Genomic DNA, 19,255 nt, shown 5'->3' on the forward strand with positions numbered 1-19,255 from the left:
GTTTCTCTGTAGGTGACGACGTAACGACAGTCTTCAGACTAAATACTAATAGTTTCTCTGTAGGTGACGACGTAACGACAGTCTTCAGACTAAATACTAATAGTTTCTCTGTAGGTGACGACGTAACGACAGTCTTCAGACTAAATACTAATAGTTTCTCTGTAGGTGATGACGTAACGACAGTCTTCAGACTAAATACTAATAGTTTCTCTGTAGGTGATGACGTAACGACAGTCTTCAGACTAAATACTAATAGTTTCTCTGTAGGTGATGACGTAACGACAGTCTTCAGACTAAATACTAATAGTTTCTCTGTAGGTGATGACGTAACGACAGTCTTCAGACTAAATACTAATAGTTTCTCTGTAGGTGATGACGTAACGACAGTCTACAGACTAAATACTAATAGTTTCTCTGTAGGTGATGACGTAACGACAGTCTACAGACTAAATACTAATAGTTTCTCTGTAGGTGACGACGTAACGACAGTCTTCAGACTAAATACTAATAGTTTCTCTGTAGGTGACGACGTAACGACAGTCTTCAGACTAAATACTAATAGTTTCTCTGTAGGTGACGACGTAACGACAGTCTACAGACTAAATACTAATCGTTTCTCTGTAGGTGACGACGTAACGACAGTCTTCAGACTAAATACTAATAGTTTCTCTGTAGGTGACGACGTAACGACAGTCTACAGACTAAATACTAATAGTTTCTCTGTAGGTGACGACGTAACGACAGTCTACAGACTAAATACTAATAGTTTCTCTGTAGGTGATGACGTAACGACAGTCTTCAGACTAAATACTAATAGTTTCTCTGTAGGTGATGACGTAACGACAGTCTACAGACTAAATACTAATAGTTTCTCTGTAGGTGATGACGTAACGACAGTCTTCAGACTAAATACTAATAGTGTCTCTGTAGGTGATGACGTAACGACAGTCTTCAGACTAAATACTAATAGTTTCTCTGTAGGTGACGACGTAACGACAGTCTTCAGACTAAATACTAATAGTTTCTCTGTAGGTGATGACGTAACGACAGTCTACAGACTAAATACTAATAGTGTCTCTGTAGGTGATGACGTAACGACAGTCTTCAGACTAAATACTAATAGTTTCTCTGTAGGTGATGACGTAACGACAGTCTACAGACTAAATACTAATAGTTTCTCTGTAGGTGATGACGTAACGACAGTCTTCAGACTAAATACTAATAGTTTCTCTGTAGGTGATGACGTAACGACAGTCTACAGACTAAATACTAATAGTTTCTCTGTAGGTGATGACGTAACGACAGTCTTCAGACTAAATACTAATAGTATCTCTGTAGGTGATGACGTAACGACAGTCTTCAGACTAAATACTAATAGTTTCTCTGTAGGTGACGACGTAACGACAGTCTTCAGACTAAATACTAATAGTTTCTCTGTAGGTGATGACGTAACGACAGTCTACAGACTAAATACTAATAGTTTCTCTGTAGGTGATGACGTAACGACAGTCTTCAGACTAAATACTAATAGTTTCTCTGTAGGTGATGACGTAACGACAGTCTACAGACTAAATACTAATAGTGTCTCTGTAGGTGATGACGTAACGACAGTCTTCAGACTAAATACTAATAGTTTCTCTGTAGGTGATGACGTAACGACAGTCTACAGACTAAATACTAATAGTTTCTCTGTAGGTGATGACGTAACGACAGTCTACAGACTAAATACTAATAGTTTCTCTGTAGGTGACGATGTAACGACAGTCTTCAGACTAAATACTAATAGTTTCTCTGTAGGTGATGACGTAACGACAGTCTACAGACTAAATACTAATAGTATCTCTGTAGGTGATGACGTAACGACAGTCTTCAGACTAAATACTAATAGTTTCTCTGTAGGTGACGACGTAACGACAGTCTACAGACTAAATACTAATAGTTTCTCTGTAGGTGATGACGTAACGACAGTCTTCAGACTAAATACTAATAGTTTCTCTGTAGGTGATGACGTAACGACAGTCTTCAGACTAAATACTAATAGTTTCTCTGTAGGTGATGACGTAACGATGATGTCACCGGGTCTGACCTGACTCCTGGCCAACGAGCCCCGCCTTCTCTCCGCGTCTCCGATAACGACCAAGTCCTTCTCCAGGCACTTGCTGGCGTTCTTCCCTGAGCCAATCAGGATCTGCCTCTTGACCAATCGCACGTCAACATAGTGGGACGCCAGGCTAAGGCCCGCCTCCATCTCCTGTTGAGACAACGTCATTGGTTTGAGAGACAGGTAGAGTTGTCTTTTGAATAAAGTAAATCCCAACTCAACGGTCCCTCTGTCTGTTCTCTGGTCTTACCTGGCACATTCCCCTCAGGTGAGCCTTGGCTTGGTGAATGTACTCCTCTGTAACACACACACACACACACACACACACACACACACACACACACACACACACACACACACACACACACACACACACACACACACACACACACACACACACACACACACACACACACACACAGGGACAGGGACATCATTTACATGGTATAGTGAGAGGACAGAGGGACAGGGACATCATTTACATAGTATAGTGAGAGGACAGAGGGACAGGGAGAGGACATCATTTACATGGTAGAGTGAGAGGACAGAGAGACAGGGACATAATTTACATGGTATAGTGAGAGGACAGAGGGACAGGGAGGAGACATTATTTACATGGTGCAGTGAGAGGACAGAGGGACAGGGAGGAGACATTATTTACATGGCGCAGTGAGAGGACAAAGGGACAGGGACATCATTTACATGGTAGAGTGAGAGGACAGAGGGACAGGGACATCATTTACATGGTATAGTGAGAGGACAGAGGGACAGGGACATCATTTACATGGTATAGTGAGAGGACAGAGGGACAGGGAGGAGACATCATTTACATGGTGCAGTGAGAGGACAAAGGGACAGGGACATCATTTACATGGTAGAGTGAGAGGACAGAGGGACAGGGACATCATTTACATGGTATAGTGAGAGGACAGAGGGACAGGGACATCATTTGCATGGTATAGTGAGAGGACAGAGGGACAGCGACAGGGACATCATTTACATGGTATAGTGAGAGGACAGAGGGACAGGGACATCATTTACATGGTAGAGTGAGAGGACAGAGGGACAGGGAGAGGACATCATTTACATGGTATAGTGAGAGGACAGAGGGACAGGAACATCATTTACATGGTGCAGTGAGAGGACAGAGGGACAGGGACATAATTTACATGGTAGAGTGAGAGGACAGAGGGACAGGGAGAGGACATCATTTACATGGTATAGTGAGAGGACAGAGGGACAGGGACATCATTTACATGGTAGAGTGAGAGGACAGAGGGACAGGTAGGAGACATCATTTACATGGTATAGTGAGAGGACAGAGGGACAGGGACATCATTTACATGGTGCAGTGAGAGGACAGAGGGACAGGGATATAATTTACATGGTATAGTGAGAGGACAGAGGGACAGGGACATCATTTACATGGTATAGTGAGAGGACAGAGGGACAAGGAGAGGACATCATTTACATGGTATAGTGAGAGGACAGAGGGACAGGGAGAGGACATCATTTACATGGTAGAGTGAGAGGACAAAGGGACAGGGACATAATTTACATGGTATAGTGAGAGGACAGAGGGACAGGGACATCATTTACATGGTATAGTGAGAGGACAGAGGGACAGGGAGAGGACAGAGGGACAGGGAGAGGACAGAGGGACAGGGAGAGGACAGACTCTAACTCACCTGTCCTGGGGGAGAGGGGGGAGGCAGAGGGAGGAGACAGGGCTTGGCTGGCACAATCAGACAGAGATCCAGGAGGATACGAACACATCACATCTGGAGCTACTGCACCGTCAACTACACACACACACACACACACAGACACACACAGACACAGACACACACACAGACACAGACACACACACACACACACACACACACACACACACAGACACAGACACACACACACAGACACACACACACACACACACACAGACACACAGACACACACACACACACACACACACACACAGACACAGACACACACACACACACACACAGACACACACACACACACACACACACACACACACACACACACACACACACACACACACACACACACACACCATGAGTAACAACCACACCCAGTATTCAAACTGTTGATTGACTTATTGAATGGATGAATGGATGAATGGATGAATGAATGGATGAATGGATGGATGAGTGGATGGATGAGTGGATGGATGGATGAATGAATGGATGAATGAATGGATGAATGAATGGATGGATGAATGAATGGATGGATGGATGAATGAATGGATGAATGGATGGATGGATGAATGGATGAATGAATGGATGGATGAATGGATGGATTAATGGATGGATGAGTGGATGGATGGATGAATGAATGAATGGATGAATGAATGGATGAATGAATGGATGGATGAATGAATGGATGAATGAATGGCTGAATGGATGAATGAATGAATGAATGAATGGATGGATGGATGAATGGATGGATGGATGAATGGATGGATGGATGAATGGATGAATGAATGGATGGATGGATGAATGAATGGATGGATGAGTGGATGGATGAATGGATGGATGAGTGGATGGATGAATGAATGAATGAATGAATGGATGAATGGATGGATGAGTGGATGAATGAATGAATGGATGGATGAGTGGATGAATGAATGAATGGATGGATGAATGGATGGATGAATGAATGGGTGAATGAATGGATGGATGGATGGATGAGTGGATGAATGGATGGATGAATGGATGGATGAATGGATGGATGAATTAATGGATGGTTGGATGGTTGAATGGATGAATGAATGAATGGATAAATGGTTGGATGGATGGATGAATGAATGGATGGATGCATGAATGAATGGATGAATGGATTGATGAATGGATGGATAAGTGGATGAATGAGTGGATGGATGAATGGATGAACGAATGAATGGATGAATGAATGAATTGATGGATGGATGAGTGGATGGATGAGTGGATGGATGGATGAATGGATGAATGAATGGATGAATGGATGAATGGGTGGATGGGTGGATGAATGGATGGATGATGAATGGATGAATGGATGGATGAGTGGATGGATGGATGAATGGATGGATGAATGAATGGATGGATGAATGGATGAATGATGGATGAATGGATGAATGGATGAATGAATGGATGAATGAATGTATGGATGGATGAATGAATGGCTGAATGAACGAATGGATGGATGAATGGATGAATGAATGGATGGATGAATGATGGATTAATGGATGAATGAATGGATGAATGAATGGATGAATGGATGGATGAATGGATGAATGGATGGATGAATGGATGGATGGACGAATGGATGAATGAATGAATGAATGGCTGAATGAATGAATGGATGGATGAATGGATGAATGGATGAATGAATGGATGAATGGTTGGATGGTTGAATGGATGAATGAACGGATGAATGAATGGATGGATGAATGAATGAATGGATGGATGAATGGATGGATGAATGGATGGATGAATGGATTGATAAATGGATGGATGAGTGGATGGATGAATGAATGGATGAATGGATGGATGAATGGATGGATGAATGAGTGGATGAATGAGTGGATGGATGAGTGGATGAATGAATGGATGGATGAATGGATGAATGGATGAATGATGGATGAATGGATGGATGAATGAATGGATGAATGAATGGATGGATGGATGGTATTTCCCCTCTGGAGGAAGTTGATCTCAGTAATGCAGGAAGTAAATCCTTTGTCTCATCAATGACTTTGAGTGAGTCCCTAATGGCTCCCTATTCCCTATATAGTGCACTACTTTAGACCAGAGCCCTATGGCACCCTGCACTACTAATTCCCCCATAGGGCTCTGGTCTAAAGTAGTGCACTATATAGGGAATATGGTGCCATAGGGCTCTGGTCTAAAGTAGTGCACTATATAGGGAATAGGGTGCCATATGGGAGTAATCTTAATCAGTCACAACACAGTATAATGTTGGGTCAAATTGAGGTGTTGATGTTGGTCACTACTCACCTGGAGAGAGAGGTAGGACGTTGAAGGGTCGAGGAGACAGCGAGGGAGAAGACACTACACCTGGAGAGAGAGGTAGGACGTTGAGCGGTCGAGGAGACAGAGAGGGAGAAGAACACTACACCTGGAGAGAGAGGTAGGACGTTGAGGAGACAGCGAGGGAGAAGACACTACACCTGGAGAGAGAGGTAGGACGTTGAGGGGTCGAGAAGACAGCGAGGGAGAAGACACTACACCTGGAGAGAAAGGTAGGACGTTGAGGGGTCGAGAAGACAGCGAGGGAGAAGACACTACACCTGGAGAGAAAGGTAGGACGTTGAGAAGACAGCGAGGGAGAAGACACTACACCTGGAGAGAGAGGTAGGACATTGAGGGGTCTAGGAGACAGCGAGGGAGAAGACACTACACCTGGAGAGAGAGGTAGGACGTTGAGGGGTCGAGGAGACAGCGAGGGAGAAGACACTACACCTGGAGAGAGAGGGAGGACGTTGAGGAGACAGAGAGGGAGAAGACACTACACCTGGAGAGAGAGGTAGGACGTTGAGCGGTCGAGGAGACAGAGAGGGAGAAGACACTACACCTGGAGAGAGAGGTAGGACGTTGAGGGGTCTAGGAGACAGCGAGGGAGAAGACACTACACCTGGAGAGAGAGGTAGGACGTTGAGGGGTCGAGGAGACAGCGAGGGAGAAGACACTACACCTGGAGAGAGAGGGAGGACGTTGAGGGGTCTAGGAGACAGCGAGGGAGAAGACACTACACCTGGAGAGAGAGGGAGGACGTTGAGGGGTCGAGGAGACAGCGAGGGAGAAGACACTACACCTGGAGAGAGAGGTAGGACGTTGAGGGGTCTAGGAGGCAGAGAGGGAGAAGACACTACACCTGGAGAGAGAGGTAGGACGTCGAGGGGTCGAGGAGACAGCGAGGGAGAAGACACTACACCTGGAGAGAGAGGTAGGACGTTGAGGAGACAGCGAGGGAGAAGACACTACACCTGGAGAGAGAGGTAGGACGTTGAGAAGACAGCGAGGGAGAAGACACTACACCTGGAGAGAGAGGTAGGACGTTGAGGGGTCGAGAAGACAGCGAGGGAGAAGACACTACACCTGGAGAGAGAGGTAGGACGTTGAGGGGTCGAGAAGACAGCGAGGGAGAAGACACTACACCTGGAGAGAGAGGTAGGACGTTGAGGAGACAGCGAGGGAGAAGACACTACACCTGGAGAGAGAGGTAGGACATTGAGGGGTCGAGGAGGCAGAGAGGGAGAAGACACTACACCTGGAGAGAGAGGTAGGACGTTTGAGGAGACAGCGAGGGAGAAGACACTACACCTGGAGAGAGAGGTAGGACGTTGAGGAGACAGCGAGGGAGAAGACACTACACCTGGAGAGAGAGGTAGGACGTTTGAGGAGACAGCGAGGGAGAAGACACTACACCTGGAGAGAGAGGTAGGACATTGAGGAGACAGCGAGGGAGAAGACACTACACCTGGAGAGAGAGGTAGGACGTTGAGGGGTCGAGAAGACAGCGAGGGAGAAGACACTACACCTGGAGAGAGAGGTAGGACGTTGAGGGGTTGAGGAGACAGCGAGGGAGAAGACACTGCAAGGACATAGTACATCAGGTAACACACAGACTCACGGACACACAGAGCTCCACTGTTGGAGATAGAAACAGAAGCATTTTGCTCCACTGTTGGAGCTAGAAACAGAAGCATTTTGCTCCACTGTTGGAGCTAGAAACAGAAGCATTTTGCTCCACTGTTGGAGCTAGAAACAGAAGCATTTTGCTCCTCTGTTGGAGCTAGAAACAGAAGCATTTTGCTCCTCTGTTGGAGCTAGAAACAGAAGCATTTTGCTCCACTGTTGGAGCTAGAAACAGAAGCATTTTGCTCCTCTGTTGGAGCTAGAAACAGAAGCATTTTGCTCCACTGTTGGAGCTAGAAACATAAGCATTTTGCTCCACTGTTGGAGCTAGAAACAGAAGCATTTTGCTCCACTGTAGGAGCTAGAAACAGAAGCATTTTGTTCCACTGTTGGAGCTAGAAACAGAAGCATTTTGCTCCACGGTTGGAGCTAGAAATAGAAGCATTTTGCTCCACTGTTGGAGCTAGAAACAGAAGCATTTTGCTCCACTGTTGGAGCTAGAAACAGAAGCATTTTGCTCCACTGTTGGAGCTAGAAACAGAAGCATTTTGCTCCACTGTTGGAGCTAGAAACAGAAGCATTTTGCTCCACTGTTGGAGCTAGAAACAGAAGCATTTTGCTCCTCTGTTGGAGCTAGAAACAGAAGCATTTTGCTCCACTGTTGGAGCTAGAAACAGAAGCATTTTGCTCCTCTGTTGGAGCTAGAAACAGAAGCATTTTGCTCCGCTGTTGGAGCTAGAAACAGAAGCATTTTGCTCAACTGTTGGAGCTAGAAACAGAAGCATTTTGCTCCGCTGTTGGAGCTAGAAACAGAAGCATTTTGCTCAACTGTTGGAGCTAGAAACAGAAGCATTTTGCTCCACTGTTGGAGCTAGAAACAGAAGCATTTTGCTCCTCTGTTGGAGCTAGAAACAGAAGCATTTTGCTCAACTGTTGGAGCTAGAAACAGAAGCATTTTGCTCCACTGTTGGAGCTAGAAACAGAAGCATTTTGCTCCACTGTAGGAGCTAGAAACAGAAGCATTTTGCTCCACTGTTGGAGATAGAAACAGAAGCATTTTGCTGCCTGTGTGATAACATCTGCTGAACTTTGAACTTTGATTTGACTCACGGACACACACAACACACTCACTCAGTATGTAGGTGGGAGGTGTAGAGAAGCCGAAAACAGGAGCTTGAACCAGCTGCAGCTCTGAGCCCCCTGTAAAGACACAGAGCACAGGTTACACACACCACACACCACACACACACACACACACCACACACCACACACCACACCACACAACACACGCACACACACACACACGGGGCCCGTTTCCCCAGACACAGATCACAGGTGTCACACACACACACGCACACGCACAACACACAACACACATCACACACACACACACCACACACCACACACCACACGCACAACACACAACACACACAAACACACAACACACACACGCACACACTCGTTTCCCCAGACACAGATCACAGGTGTCACACACACACACGCACAACACACAACACACACAAACACACAACACACAACACACACACGCACACACTCGTTTCCCCAGACACAGATCACAGGTGTCACACACACACACGCACAACACACACAAACACACAACACACACACGCACACACTCGTTTCCCCAGACACAGATCACAGGTGTCACACACACACACACACAACACACACAAACACACAACACACAACACACACACGCACACACTCGTTTCCCCAGACACAGATCACAGGTGTCACACACACACACGCACAACACACAACACACACAAACACACAACACACAACACACACACGCACACACTCGTTTCCCCAGACACAGATCACAGGTGTCACACACACACACGCACAACACACAACACACACAAACACACAACACACAACACACACACGCACACACTCGTTTCCCCAGACACAGATCACAGGTGTCACACACACACACGCACAACACACAACACACACAAACACACAACACACAACACACACACGCACACACTCGTTTCCCCAGACACAGATCACAGGTGTCACACACACACACGCACAACACACACAAACACACAACACACAACACACACACGCACACACTCGTTTCCCCAGACACAGATCACAGGTGTCACACACACACACGCACAACACACACAAACACACAACACACAACACACACACGCACACACTCGTTTCCCCAGACACAGATCACAGGTGTCACACACACACACGCACAACACACACAAACACACAACACACAACACACACACGCACACACTCGTTTCCCCAGACACAGATCACAGGTGTCACACACACACACGCACAACACACACAAACACACAACACACAACACACAACACACACACGCACACACTCGTTTCCCCAGACACAGATCACAGGTGTCACACACACACACACACACACACACACGCACAACACACACAAACACACAACACACAACACACACACGCACACACTCGTTTCCCCAGACACAGATCACAGGTGTCACACACACACACGCACAACACACACAAACACACAACACACAACACACACACGCACACACTCGTTTCCCCAGACACAGATCACAGGTGTCACACACACACACGCACAACACACACAAACACACAACACACAACACACACAAACACACAACACACAACACACACAAACACACAACACACAACACACAACACACAACACACACACACACACTCGTTTCCCCAGACACAGACGGGACCCTATAAAACATCTCCATTGAACTTTATGAGTCCAGCATTAACTCTTCATATGTGTCCTGGGGGGGAAACCAGCCCCATAACATCATCACACTTACTGCTACAGGAAGAGACGAAAGTAGCAGTCCCAAACCCAGGAATGTAAAGGAGAGGAGGAGCGATCTGGAGAAGTCTGGGAGGAGGAGGAGGAGGAGAGAGAGTCACGGCCGAGAGGTGAGGAGAGCCAGCGTCACCTACAGAGAAGACAGAAAACCCCACTCCGTTTGATTTATTCAGTTCCATTTCAAAAACAAGCCTGGATCATCAATACCTAAACTAGAGGTTAGGCATTATCACTTCTAATCTCACGTTCCCTTTTTAACCAGTCTCTCAGCCACACTACCTCACTGTTGAGGTACCGTTCCTTTAAACCAGTCTTTCAGCCACACTACCTCACTGTTGAGGAACCGTTCCTTTAACCAGTCTCTCAGCCACACTACCTCACTGTTGAGGAACCGTTCCCTTTAACCAGTCTCTCAGCCACACTACCTCACTGTTGAGGAACTGAACCCTGTTCCTTTAACCAGTCTCTCAGCCACACTACCTCACTGTTGAGGAACTGTTCCTTTAACCAGTCTCTCAGCCACACTACCTCACTGTTGAGGAACTGAATCCACGTTCCTTTAACCAGTCTCTCAGCCACACTACCTCACTGTTGAGGAACCGTTCCTTTAATCAGTCTCTCAGCCACACTACCTCACTGTTGAGGAACCGTTCCTTTAACCAGTCTCTCAGCCACACTACCTCACTGTTGAGGAACCGTTCCTTTAACCAGTCTCTCAGCCACACTACCTCACTGTTGAGGAACTGAATCCACGTTCCTTTAACCAGTCTCTCAGCCACACTACCTCACTGTTGAGGAACCGTTCCTTTAACCAGTCTCTCAGCCACACTACCTCACTGTTGAGTAACCGTTCCTTTAACCAGTCTCTCAGCCACACTACCTCACTGTTGAGGAACCGTTCCTTTAACCAGTCTCTCAGCCACACTACCTCACTGTTGAGGAACCGTTCCTTTAACCAGTCTCTCAGGCACACTACCTCACTGTTGAGGAACTGAATCCACGTTCCCTTTAAACAGTCTCTCAGCCACACTACCTCCCTGTTGAGGAACCGTTCCTTTAACCAGTCTCTCAGCCACACTACCTCCCTGTTGAGGAACCGTTCCTTTAACCAGTCTCTCAGCCACACTACCTCCCTGTTGAGGAACCGTTCCCTTTAACCAGTCTCTCAGCCACACTACCTCCCTGTTGAGGAACCGTTCCTTTAAACAGTCTCTCAGCCACACTACCTCCCTGTTGAGGAACCGTTCCTTTAACCAGTCTCTCAGCCACACTACCTCACTGTTGAGGAACCGTTCCTTTAACCAGTCTCTCAGCCACAATACCTCACTGTTGAGGAACCGTCCCTTTAACCAGTCTCTCAGCCACACTACCTCCCTGTTGAGGAACCGTCCCTTTAACCAGTCTCTCAGCCACAATACCTCACTGTTGAGGAACCGTCCCTTTAACCAGTCTCTCAGCCACACTACCTCCCTGTTGAGGAACCGTCCCTTTAACCAGTCTCTCAGCCACACTACCTCCCTGTTGAGGAACCGTTCCTTTAAACAGTCTCTCAGCCACACTACCTCCCTGTTGAGGAACCGTTCCTTTAACCAGTCTCTCAGCCACACTACCTCACTGTTGAGGAACCGTTCCTTTAACCAGTCTCTCAGCCACAATACCTCACTGTTGAGGAACCGTCCCTTTAACCAGTCTCTCAGCCACACTACCTCCCTGTTGAGGAACCGTTCCTTTAACCAGTCTCTCAGCCACAATACCTCACTGTTGAGGAACCGTCCCTTTAACCAGTCTCTCAGCCACACTACCTCCCTGTTGAGGAACCGTCCCTTTAACCAGTCTCTCAGCCACAATACCTCACTGTTGAGGAACCGTCCCTTTAACCAGTCTCTCAGCCACACTACCTCCCTGTTGAGGAACCGTTCCTTTAACCAGTCTCTCAGCCACACTACCTCACTGTTGAGGAACTGAATCCACGACTGTTTTTAACTGACCTGTGAACTTCTGTCCATTTCTCCCAGAACTGTTTACATGTTCACTCTCCCTTATCCCTGAAGTGTACACTCCTTCACTCTCTCTTATCCCTGAAGTGTACACTCCTTCACTCTCCCTTATCCCTGTAGTGTACACTCCTTCACTCTCCCTTATCCCTGTAGTGTACACTCCTTCACTCTCTCTTATACCTGTAGTGTACACTCCTTCACTCTCTCTTATACCTGTAGTGTACACTCCTTCACTCTCCCTTATCCCTGTAGTGTACACTCCTTCACTCTCCCTTATCCCTGTAGTGTACACTCCTTCACTCTCTCTTATCCCTGAAGTGTACACTCCTTCACTCTCTCTTATCCCTGTAGTGTACACTCCTTCACTCTCTCTTATCCCTGAAGTGTACACTCCTTCACTCTCTCTTATCCCTGTAGTGTACACTCCTTCACTCTCTCTTATCCCTGTAGTGTACACTCCTTCACTCTCTCTTATACCTGTAGTGTACACTCCTTCACTCTCTCTTATCCCTGTAGTGTGCACTCCTTCACTCTCTCTTATCCCTGAAGTGTACACTCCTTCACTCTCTCTTATCCCTGAAGTGTACACTCCTTCACTCTCTCTTATCCATGAAGTGTACACTCCTTCACTCTCTCTTATCCCTGAAGTGTACACTCCTTCACTCTCTCTTATCCATGAAGTGTACACTCCTTCACTCTCTCTTATCCCTGAGGAGTGTACACTCCTTCACTCTCTCTTATCCCTGAAGTGTGCACTCCTTCACTCTCTCTTATCCCTGAAGTGTACACTCCTTCACTCTCTCTTATCCCTGAAGTGTACACTCCTTCACTCTCTCTTATCCCTGAGGAGTGTACACTCCTTCACTCTCTCTTATCCCTGAAGTGTACACTCCTTCACTCTCTCTTATCCCTGAAGTGTACACTCCTTCACTCTCTCTTAACCCTGAAGTGTGCACTCCTTCACTCTCTCTTATCCCTGAAGTGTACACTCCTTCACTCTCTCTTATCCCTGTAGTGTGCACTCCTTCACTCTCTCTTATCCCTGTAGTGTATACTCCTTCACTCTCTCTTATCCCTGTAGTGTACACTCCTTCACTCTCTCTTATACCTGTAGTGTACACTCCTTCACTCTCTCTTATCCCTGTAGTGTGCACTCCTTCACTCTCTCTTATCCCTGAGGAGTGTACACTCCTTCACTCTCTCTTATCCCTGAAGTGTACACTCCTTCACTCTCTCTTATCCATGAAGTGTACACTCCTTCACTCTCTCTTATCCCTGAAGTGTACACTCCTTCACTCTCTCTTATCCCTGAAGTGTACACTCCTTCACTCTCTCTTATCCCTGAAGTGTACACTCCTTCACTCTCTCTTATCCCTGAAGTGTACACTCCTTCACTCTCTCTTATCCATGAAGTGTACACTCCTTCACTCTCTCTTATCCCTGAGGAGTGTACACTCCTTCACTCTCTCTTATCCCTGAAGTGTGCACTCCTTCACTCTCTCTTATCCCTGAAGTGTACACTCCTTCACTCTCTCTTATCCCTGAAGTGTACACTCCTTCACTCTCTCTTATCCCTGAGGAGTGTACACTCCTTCACTCTCTCTTATCCCTGAAGTGTACACTCCTTCACTCTCTCTTATCCCTGAAGTGTACACTCCTTCACTCTCTCTTATCCCTGAAGTGTACACTCCTTCACTCTCTCTTATCCCTGAAGTGTACACTCCTTCACTCTCTCTTATCCCTGAGGAGTGTACACTTCAGGGATAGGGGAGAAGGTAGAAACATAGTTGGTTCTAGGCCTTACCTCTGATGGGAGAGTCTCTCTGAGTCTCTCTCTTCATCAGTCCGTCAACAGGTTCTGTCGCTCTCCTCTTCCTCAGTCCATCAACAGGTTCTGTCTCTCTCCTCTTCTCTCTCTTCCTCTGTCCGTTACCAGGCTCTGTCGATCTCCTCTTCCTCTGTCCGTCACCAGGTTCTGTCTCCCTCTTCCTCTGTCCATCACCAGGCTCTGTCGATCTCCTCTTCTCCCTCTTCCTCAGTCCATCACCAGGCTCTGTCGATCTCTTCTCTCTCTTCCTCAGTCCATCACCAGGCTCTGTTAGGGACAACATCACAGAGGACACTGTTGTTTTAATCAACCAATCAACCAACTGTTGTTGACGTCCTACTCTATATCAGGCCGGCCGTTGTGAGTGCAGGCTTCTGCTACGGCCAAGCAGCAACACAGCTTATTTAAGTCTTTAATAAGTCAAGCAGCAATACAGCTTATTTAAGTCTTTAATAAGCCAAGCAGCAACACAGCTTATTTAAGTTTTTAATAAGCCAAGCAGCAACACAGCTTATTTAAATTTTTAATAAGCCAAGCAGCAATACAGCTTATTTAAGTCTGTAATAAGCCAAGCAGCAATACAGCTTATTTAAGTTTTTAATAAGCCAAGCAGCAATACAGCTTATTTAAGTTTTTAATAAGCCAAGCAGCAATACAGCTTATTTAAGTTTTTAATAAGCCAAGCAGCAATACAGCTTATTTAAGTCTTTAATAAGCCAAGCAGCAATACAGCTTATTTAAGTCTTTAATAAGCCAAGCAGCAACACAGCTTATTTAAGTTTTTAATAAGCCAAGCAGCAACACAGCTTATTTAAGTCTTTAATAAGCCAAGCAGCAATACAGCTTATTTAAGTCTTTAATAAGCCAAGCAGCAACACAGCTTATTTAAGTCTTTAATAAGCCAAGCAGCAACACAGCTTATTTAAGTTTTTAATAAGCCAAGCAGCAACACAGCTTATTTAAGTTTTTAATAAGCCAAGCAGCAACACAGCTTATTTAAGTCTTTAATAAGCCAAGCAGCAATACAGCTTATTTAAGTCTGTAATAAGCCAAGCAGCAATACAGCTTATTTAAGTCTTTAATAAGCCAAGCAGCAATACAGCTTTTTTAAGTCTTTAATAAGCCAAGCAGCAACACAGCTTATTTAAGTCTTTAATAAGCCAAGCAGCAATACAGCTTTTTTAAGTCTTTAATAAGCCAAGCAGCAACACAGCTTATTTAAGTCTTTAATAAGCCAAGCAGCAACACAGCTTATTTAAGTTTTTAATAAGCCAAGCAGCAACACAGCTTATTTAAGTCTTTAATAAGCCAAGCAGCAATACAGCTTATTTAAGTCTGTAATAAGCCAAGCAGCAATACAGCTTATTTAAGTCTTTAATAAGCCAAGCAGCAATACAGCTTTTTTAAGTCTTTAATAAGCCAAGCAGCAACACAGCTTATTTAAGTCTTTAATAAGCCAAGCAGCAATACAGCTTTTTTAAGTCTTTAATAAGCCAAGCAGCAACACAGCTTATTTAAGTCTTTAATAAGCCAAGCAGCAACACAGCTTATTTAAGTCTTTAATAAGCCAAGCCTTTATATCTGAACGAGGCGTGTTACCTCTCCTTATCTTGCAGTTCTGTTTCTGTCCGCCTGGCTCGGACACAGCTGTCGGTATGGCAACCTCACCTACACACCACACCACACCACAACAGACAGAGGAAGTGAGAGAGTTGGCAGAGTGACTCTTGGACCTGGCATCACTGGGTATAGAAACACAATCACTAGAACAGACAGATGGCGTCACTGGGTATAGAAACACAACCACTAGAACAGACAGATGGCGTCACCGGTTATAGAAACACAACCACTAGAACAGACAGATGGCATCACTGGGTATAGAAACACAACCACTAGAACAGACAGATGGCATCACCGGGTATAGAAACACAACCACTAGAACAGACAGACGGCATCACCGGGTATAGAAACACAACCACTAGAACAGACAGATGACATCACCAGGTATAGAAACACAACCACTAGAACAGACAGATGGCATCACCGGGTATAGAAACACAACCACTAGAACAGACAGATGGCATCACCGGGTATAGAAACACAACCACTAGAACAGACAGATGGCATCACCGGGTATAGAAACACAACCACTAGAACAGACAGATGACATCACCGGGTATAGAAACACAACCACTAGAACAGACAGATGGCATCACCGGGTATAGAAACACAACCACTAGAACAGACAGATGGCATCATAGAAACACAACCACTAGAACAGACAGATGGCATCACTGGGTATAGAAACACAGCGACTAGAACAGACAGATGGCATCACCGGGTATAGAAACACAACCACTAGAACAGACAGATGGCGTCACTGGGTATAGAAACACAACCACTAGAACAGACAGATGGCATCACCAGGTATAGAAACACAACCACTAGAACAGACAGATGGCATCACCGGGTATAGAAACACAACCACTAGAACAGACAGATGGCATCACTGGGTATAGAAACACAACCACTAGAACAGACAGATGGCATCACTGGGTATAGAAACACAACCACTAGAACAGACAGATGGCATCACTGGTTATAGAAACACAACCACTAGAACAGACAGATGGCATCATAGAAACACAACCACTAGAACAGACAGATGGCGTCACCGGGTATAGAAACACAACCACTAGAACAGACAGATGGCATCACCGGGTATAGAAACACAACCACTAGAACAGACAGATGGCATCACCGGTTATAGAAACACAACCACTAGAACAGACAGATGGCATCACCGGGTATAGAAACACAACCACTAGAACAGACAGATAGCATCATAGAAACACAGCGACTAGAAGCACCTGTTCTAAACTCCTTACCAGTCTGTATGTCCATATTAAAGTCCAGGTCAAACAACGAGTCTGAAATGGGAGATTGTTGCTTTGAGTCAATCAGCCAATCACAATGTGTATGTGTGTGTGCGTGTGCGTGTGTGCGTGTGCGTGTGTGTGTGTTCGTGTGTGTGTGTGTGTGTGTGTGTGTGTGTGTGTGTGTGTGTGTGTGTGTGTGTGTGTGTGTGTGTGTGTGTGTGTGTGTATGTGTATGTGTATGTGTGTGTGTGTGTAACTTACCATTGAACTCAAAATGTTCCAGAAAGGCTTCCAGGTCAAATTCTGAGAAACAGGAAGAAAACAGTCAAACAGCCAATCACCTTCCCTGGCTGTGACTAAACAGCCAATCACCTTCCCTGGCTGTGACTAAACAGCCAATCACCTTCCCTGGCTGTGACTAAACAGCCAATCACCTTCCCTGGCTGTGACTAAACAGCCAATCACCTTCCCTGGCTCTGACTAAACAGCCAATCACCTTCCCTGGCTGTGACTAAACAGCCAATCACCTTCCCTGGCTGTGACTAAACAGCCAATCACCTTCCCTGGCTGTGACTAAACAGCCAATCACCTTCCCTGGCTGTGACTAAACAGCCAATCACCTTCCCTGGCTGTGACTAAACAGCGAATCACCTTCCCTGGCTGTGACTAAACAGCCAATCACCTTCCCTGGCTGTGACTAAACAGCCAATCACTGAATCATGTCCCTTCATCAACTCTACAGGAATGAACAGTTCCCTTTATTGAACAGTGTTTGGCTGTTAACAGTGTGTGTGTGTGTGTGTGTGTGTGTGTGTGTGTGTGTGTGTGTGTGTGTGTGTGTGTGTGTGTGTGTGTGTGTGTGTGTGTGTGTGTGTGTGTGTGTGTGTGTGTGTGTGTGTGTGTGAGATATCCATGTGGAACTAAAAGTGTAGTAATGAACAGTTCCCTTTATTGAACAGTGTTTAGTCCAGGGTAACTATATCTCTGTGTTAGTCCAGGGTAACTATATCTCTGTGTTTAGTCCAGGGTAACTATATCTCTGTGTTTAGTCCAGGGTAACTATATCTCTGTGTTAGTCCAGGGTAACTATATCTCTGTGTTAGTCCAGGGTAACTATATCTCTGTGTTAGTCCAGGGTAACTATATCTCTGTGTTTAGTCCAGGGTAACTATATCTCTGTGTTAGTCCAGGGTAACTATATCTCTGTGTTAGTCCAGGGTAACTATACCTCTGTGTTAGTCCAGGGTAACTATATCTCTGTGTTAGTCCAGGGTAACTATATCTCTGTGTTAGTCCAGGGTAACTATATCTCTGTGTTAGTCCAGGGTAACTATATCTCTGTGTTAGTCCAGGGTAACTATATCTCTGGGTTAGTCCAGGGTAACTATATCTCTGTGTTTAGTCCAGGGTAACTATATCTCTGTGTTTAGTCCAGGGTAACTATATCTCTGTGTTAGTCCAGGGTAACTATATCTCTGTGTTTAGACCAGGGTAACTATATCTCTGTGTTAGTCCAGGGTAACTATATCTCTGTGTTAGTCCAGGGTAACTATATCTCTGGGTTAGTCCAGGGTAACTATATCTCTGTGTTAGTCCAGGGTAACTATATCTCTGTGTTAGTCCAGGGTAACTATATCTCTGTGTTAGTCCAGGGTAACTATATCTCTGTGTTAGTCCAGGGTAACTATATCTCTGTGTTTAGTCCAGGGTAACTATATCTCTGTGTTTAGACCAGGGTAACTATATCTCTGTGTTAGTCCAGGGTAACTATATCTCTGTGTTAGTCCAGGGTAACTATATCTCTGTGTTAGTCCAGGGTAACTATATCTCTGTGTTAGACCAGGGTAACTATATCTCTGTGTTAGTCCAGGGTAACTATATCTCTGTGTTAGTCCAGGGTAACTATATCTCTGTGTTAGTCCAGGGTAACTATATCTCTGTGTTTAGTC

The 19,255-nt window shown here is 45.6% G+C and overlaps 1 protein-coding gene across 4 annotated transcripts in view; it reads right to left on the reverse strand.

The window, feature by feature from the left end:
- Positions 1-19,255, reverse strand: part of LOC139569535 (MHC class II transactivator-like) — a 54,361-nt gene that overhangs the window by 26,404 nt on the left and 8,702 nt on the right. For 3 of the 4 annotated variants that reach the window (XM_071390986.1, XM_071390984.1, XM_071390983.1), the window contains exons 3-12: positions 17,568-17,609; positions 17,316-17,357; positions 16,027-16,095; positions 14,404-14,694; positions 10,598-10,732; positions 8,890-8,958; positions 6,118-6,177; positions 3,790-3,903; positions 2,352-2,398; positions 2,087-2,251 (exon numbers count right to left, since the gene is read on the reverse strand). In XM_071390986.1, the coding sequence (XP_071247087.1) occupies positions 2,087-2,251; positions 2,352-2,398; positions 3,790-3,903; positions 6,118-6,177; positions 8,890-8,958; positions 10,598-10,732; positions 14,404-14,694; positions 16,027-16,095; positions 17,316-17,357; positions 17,568-17,609 (1,034 nt within the window). The remainder of the gene's footprint in view (positions 1-2,086; positions 2,252-2,351; positions 2,399-3,789; positions 3,904-6,117; positions 6,178-8,889; positions 8,959-10,597; positions 10,733-14,403; positions 14,695-16,026; positions 16,096-17,315; positions 17,358-17,567; positions 17,610-19,255) is intronic. The other variant, XM_071390985.1, reaches the window with a different exon arrangement.

This window comes from Salvelinus alpinus, chromosome 1, assembly GCF_045679555.1.
Source record: "Salvelinus alpinus chromosome 1, SLU_Salpinus.1, whole genome shotgun sequence".
In the NCBI taxonomy this organism is placed as follows: Eukaryota; Metazoa; Chordata; class Actinopteri; order Salmoniformes; family Salmonidae; genus Salvelinus; species Salvelinus alpinus.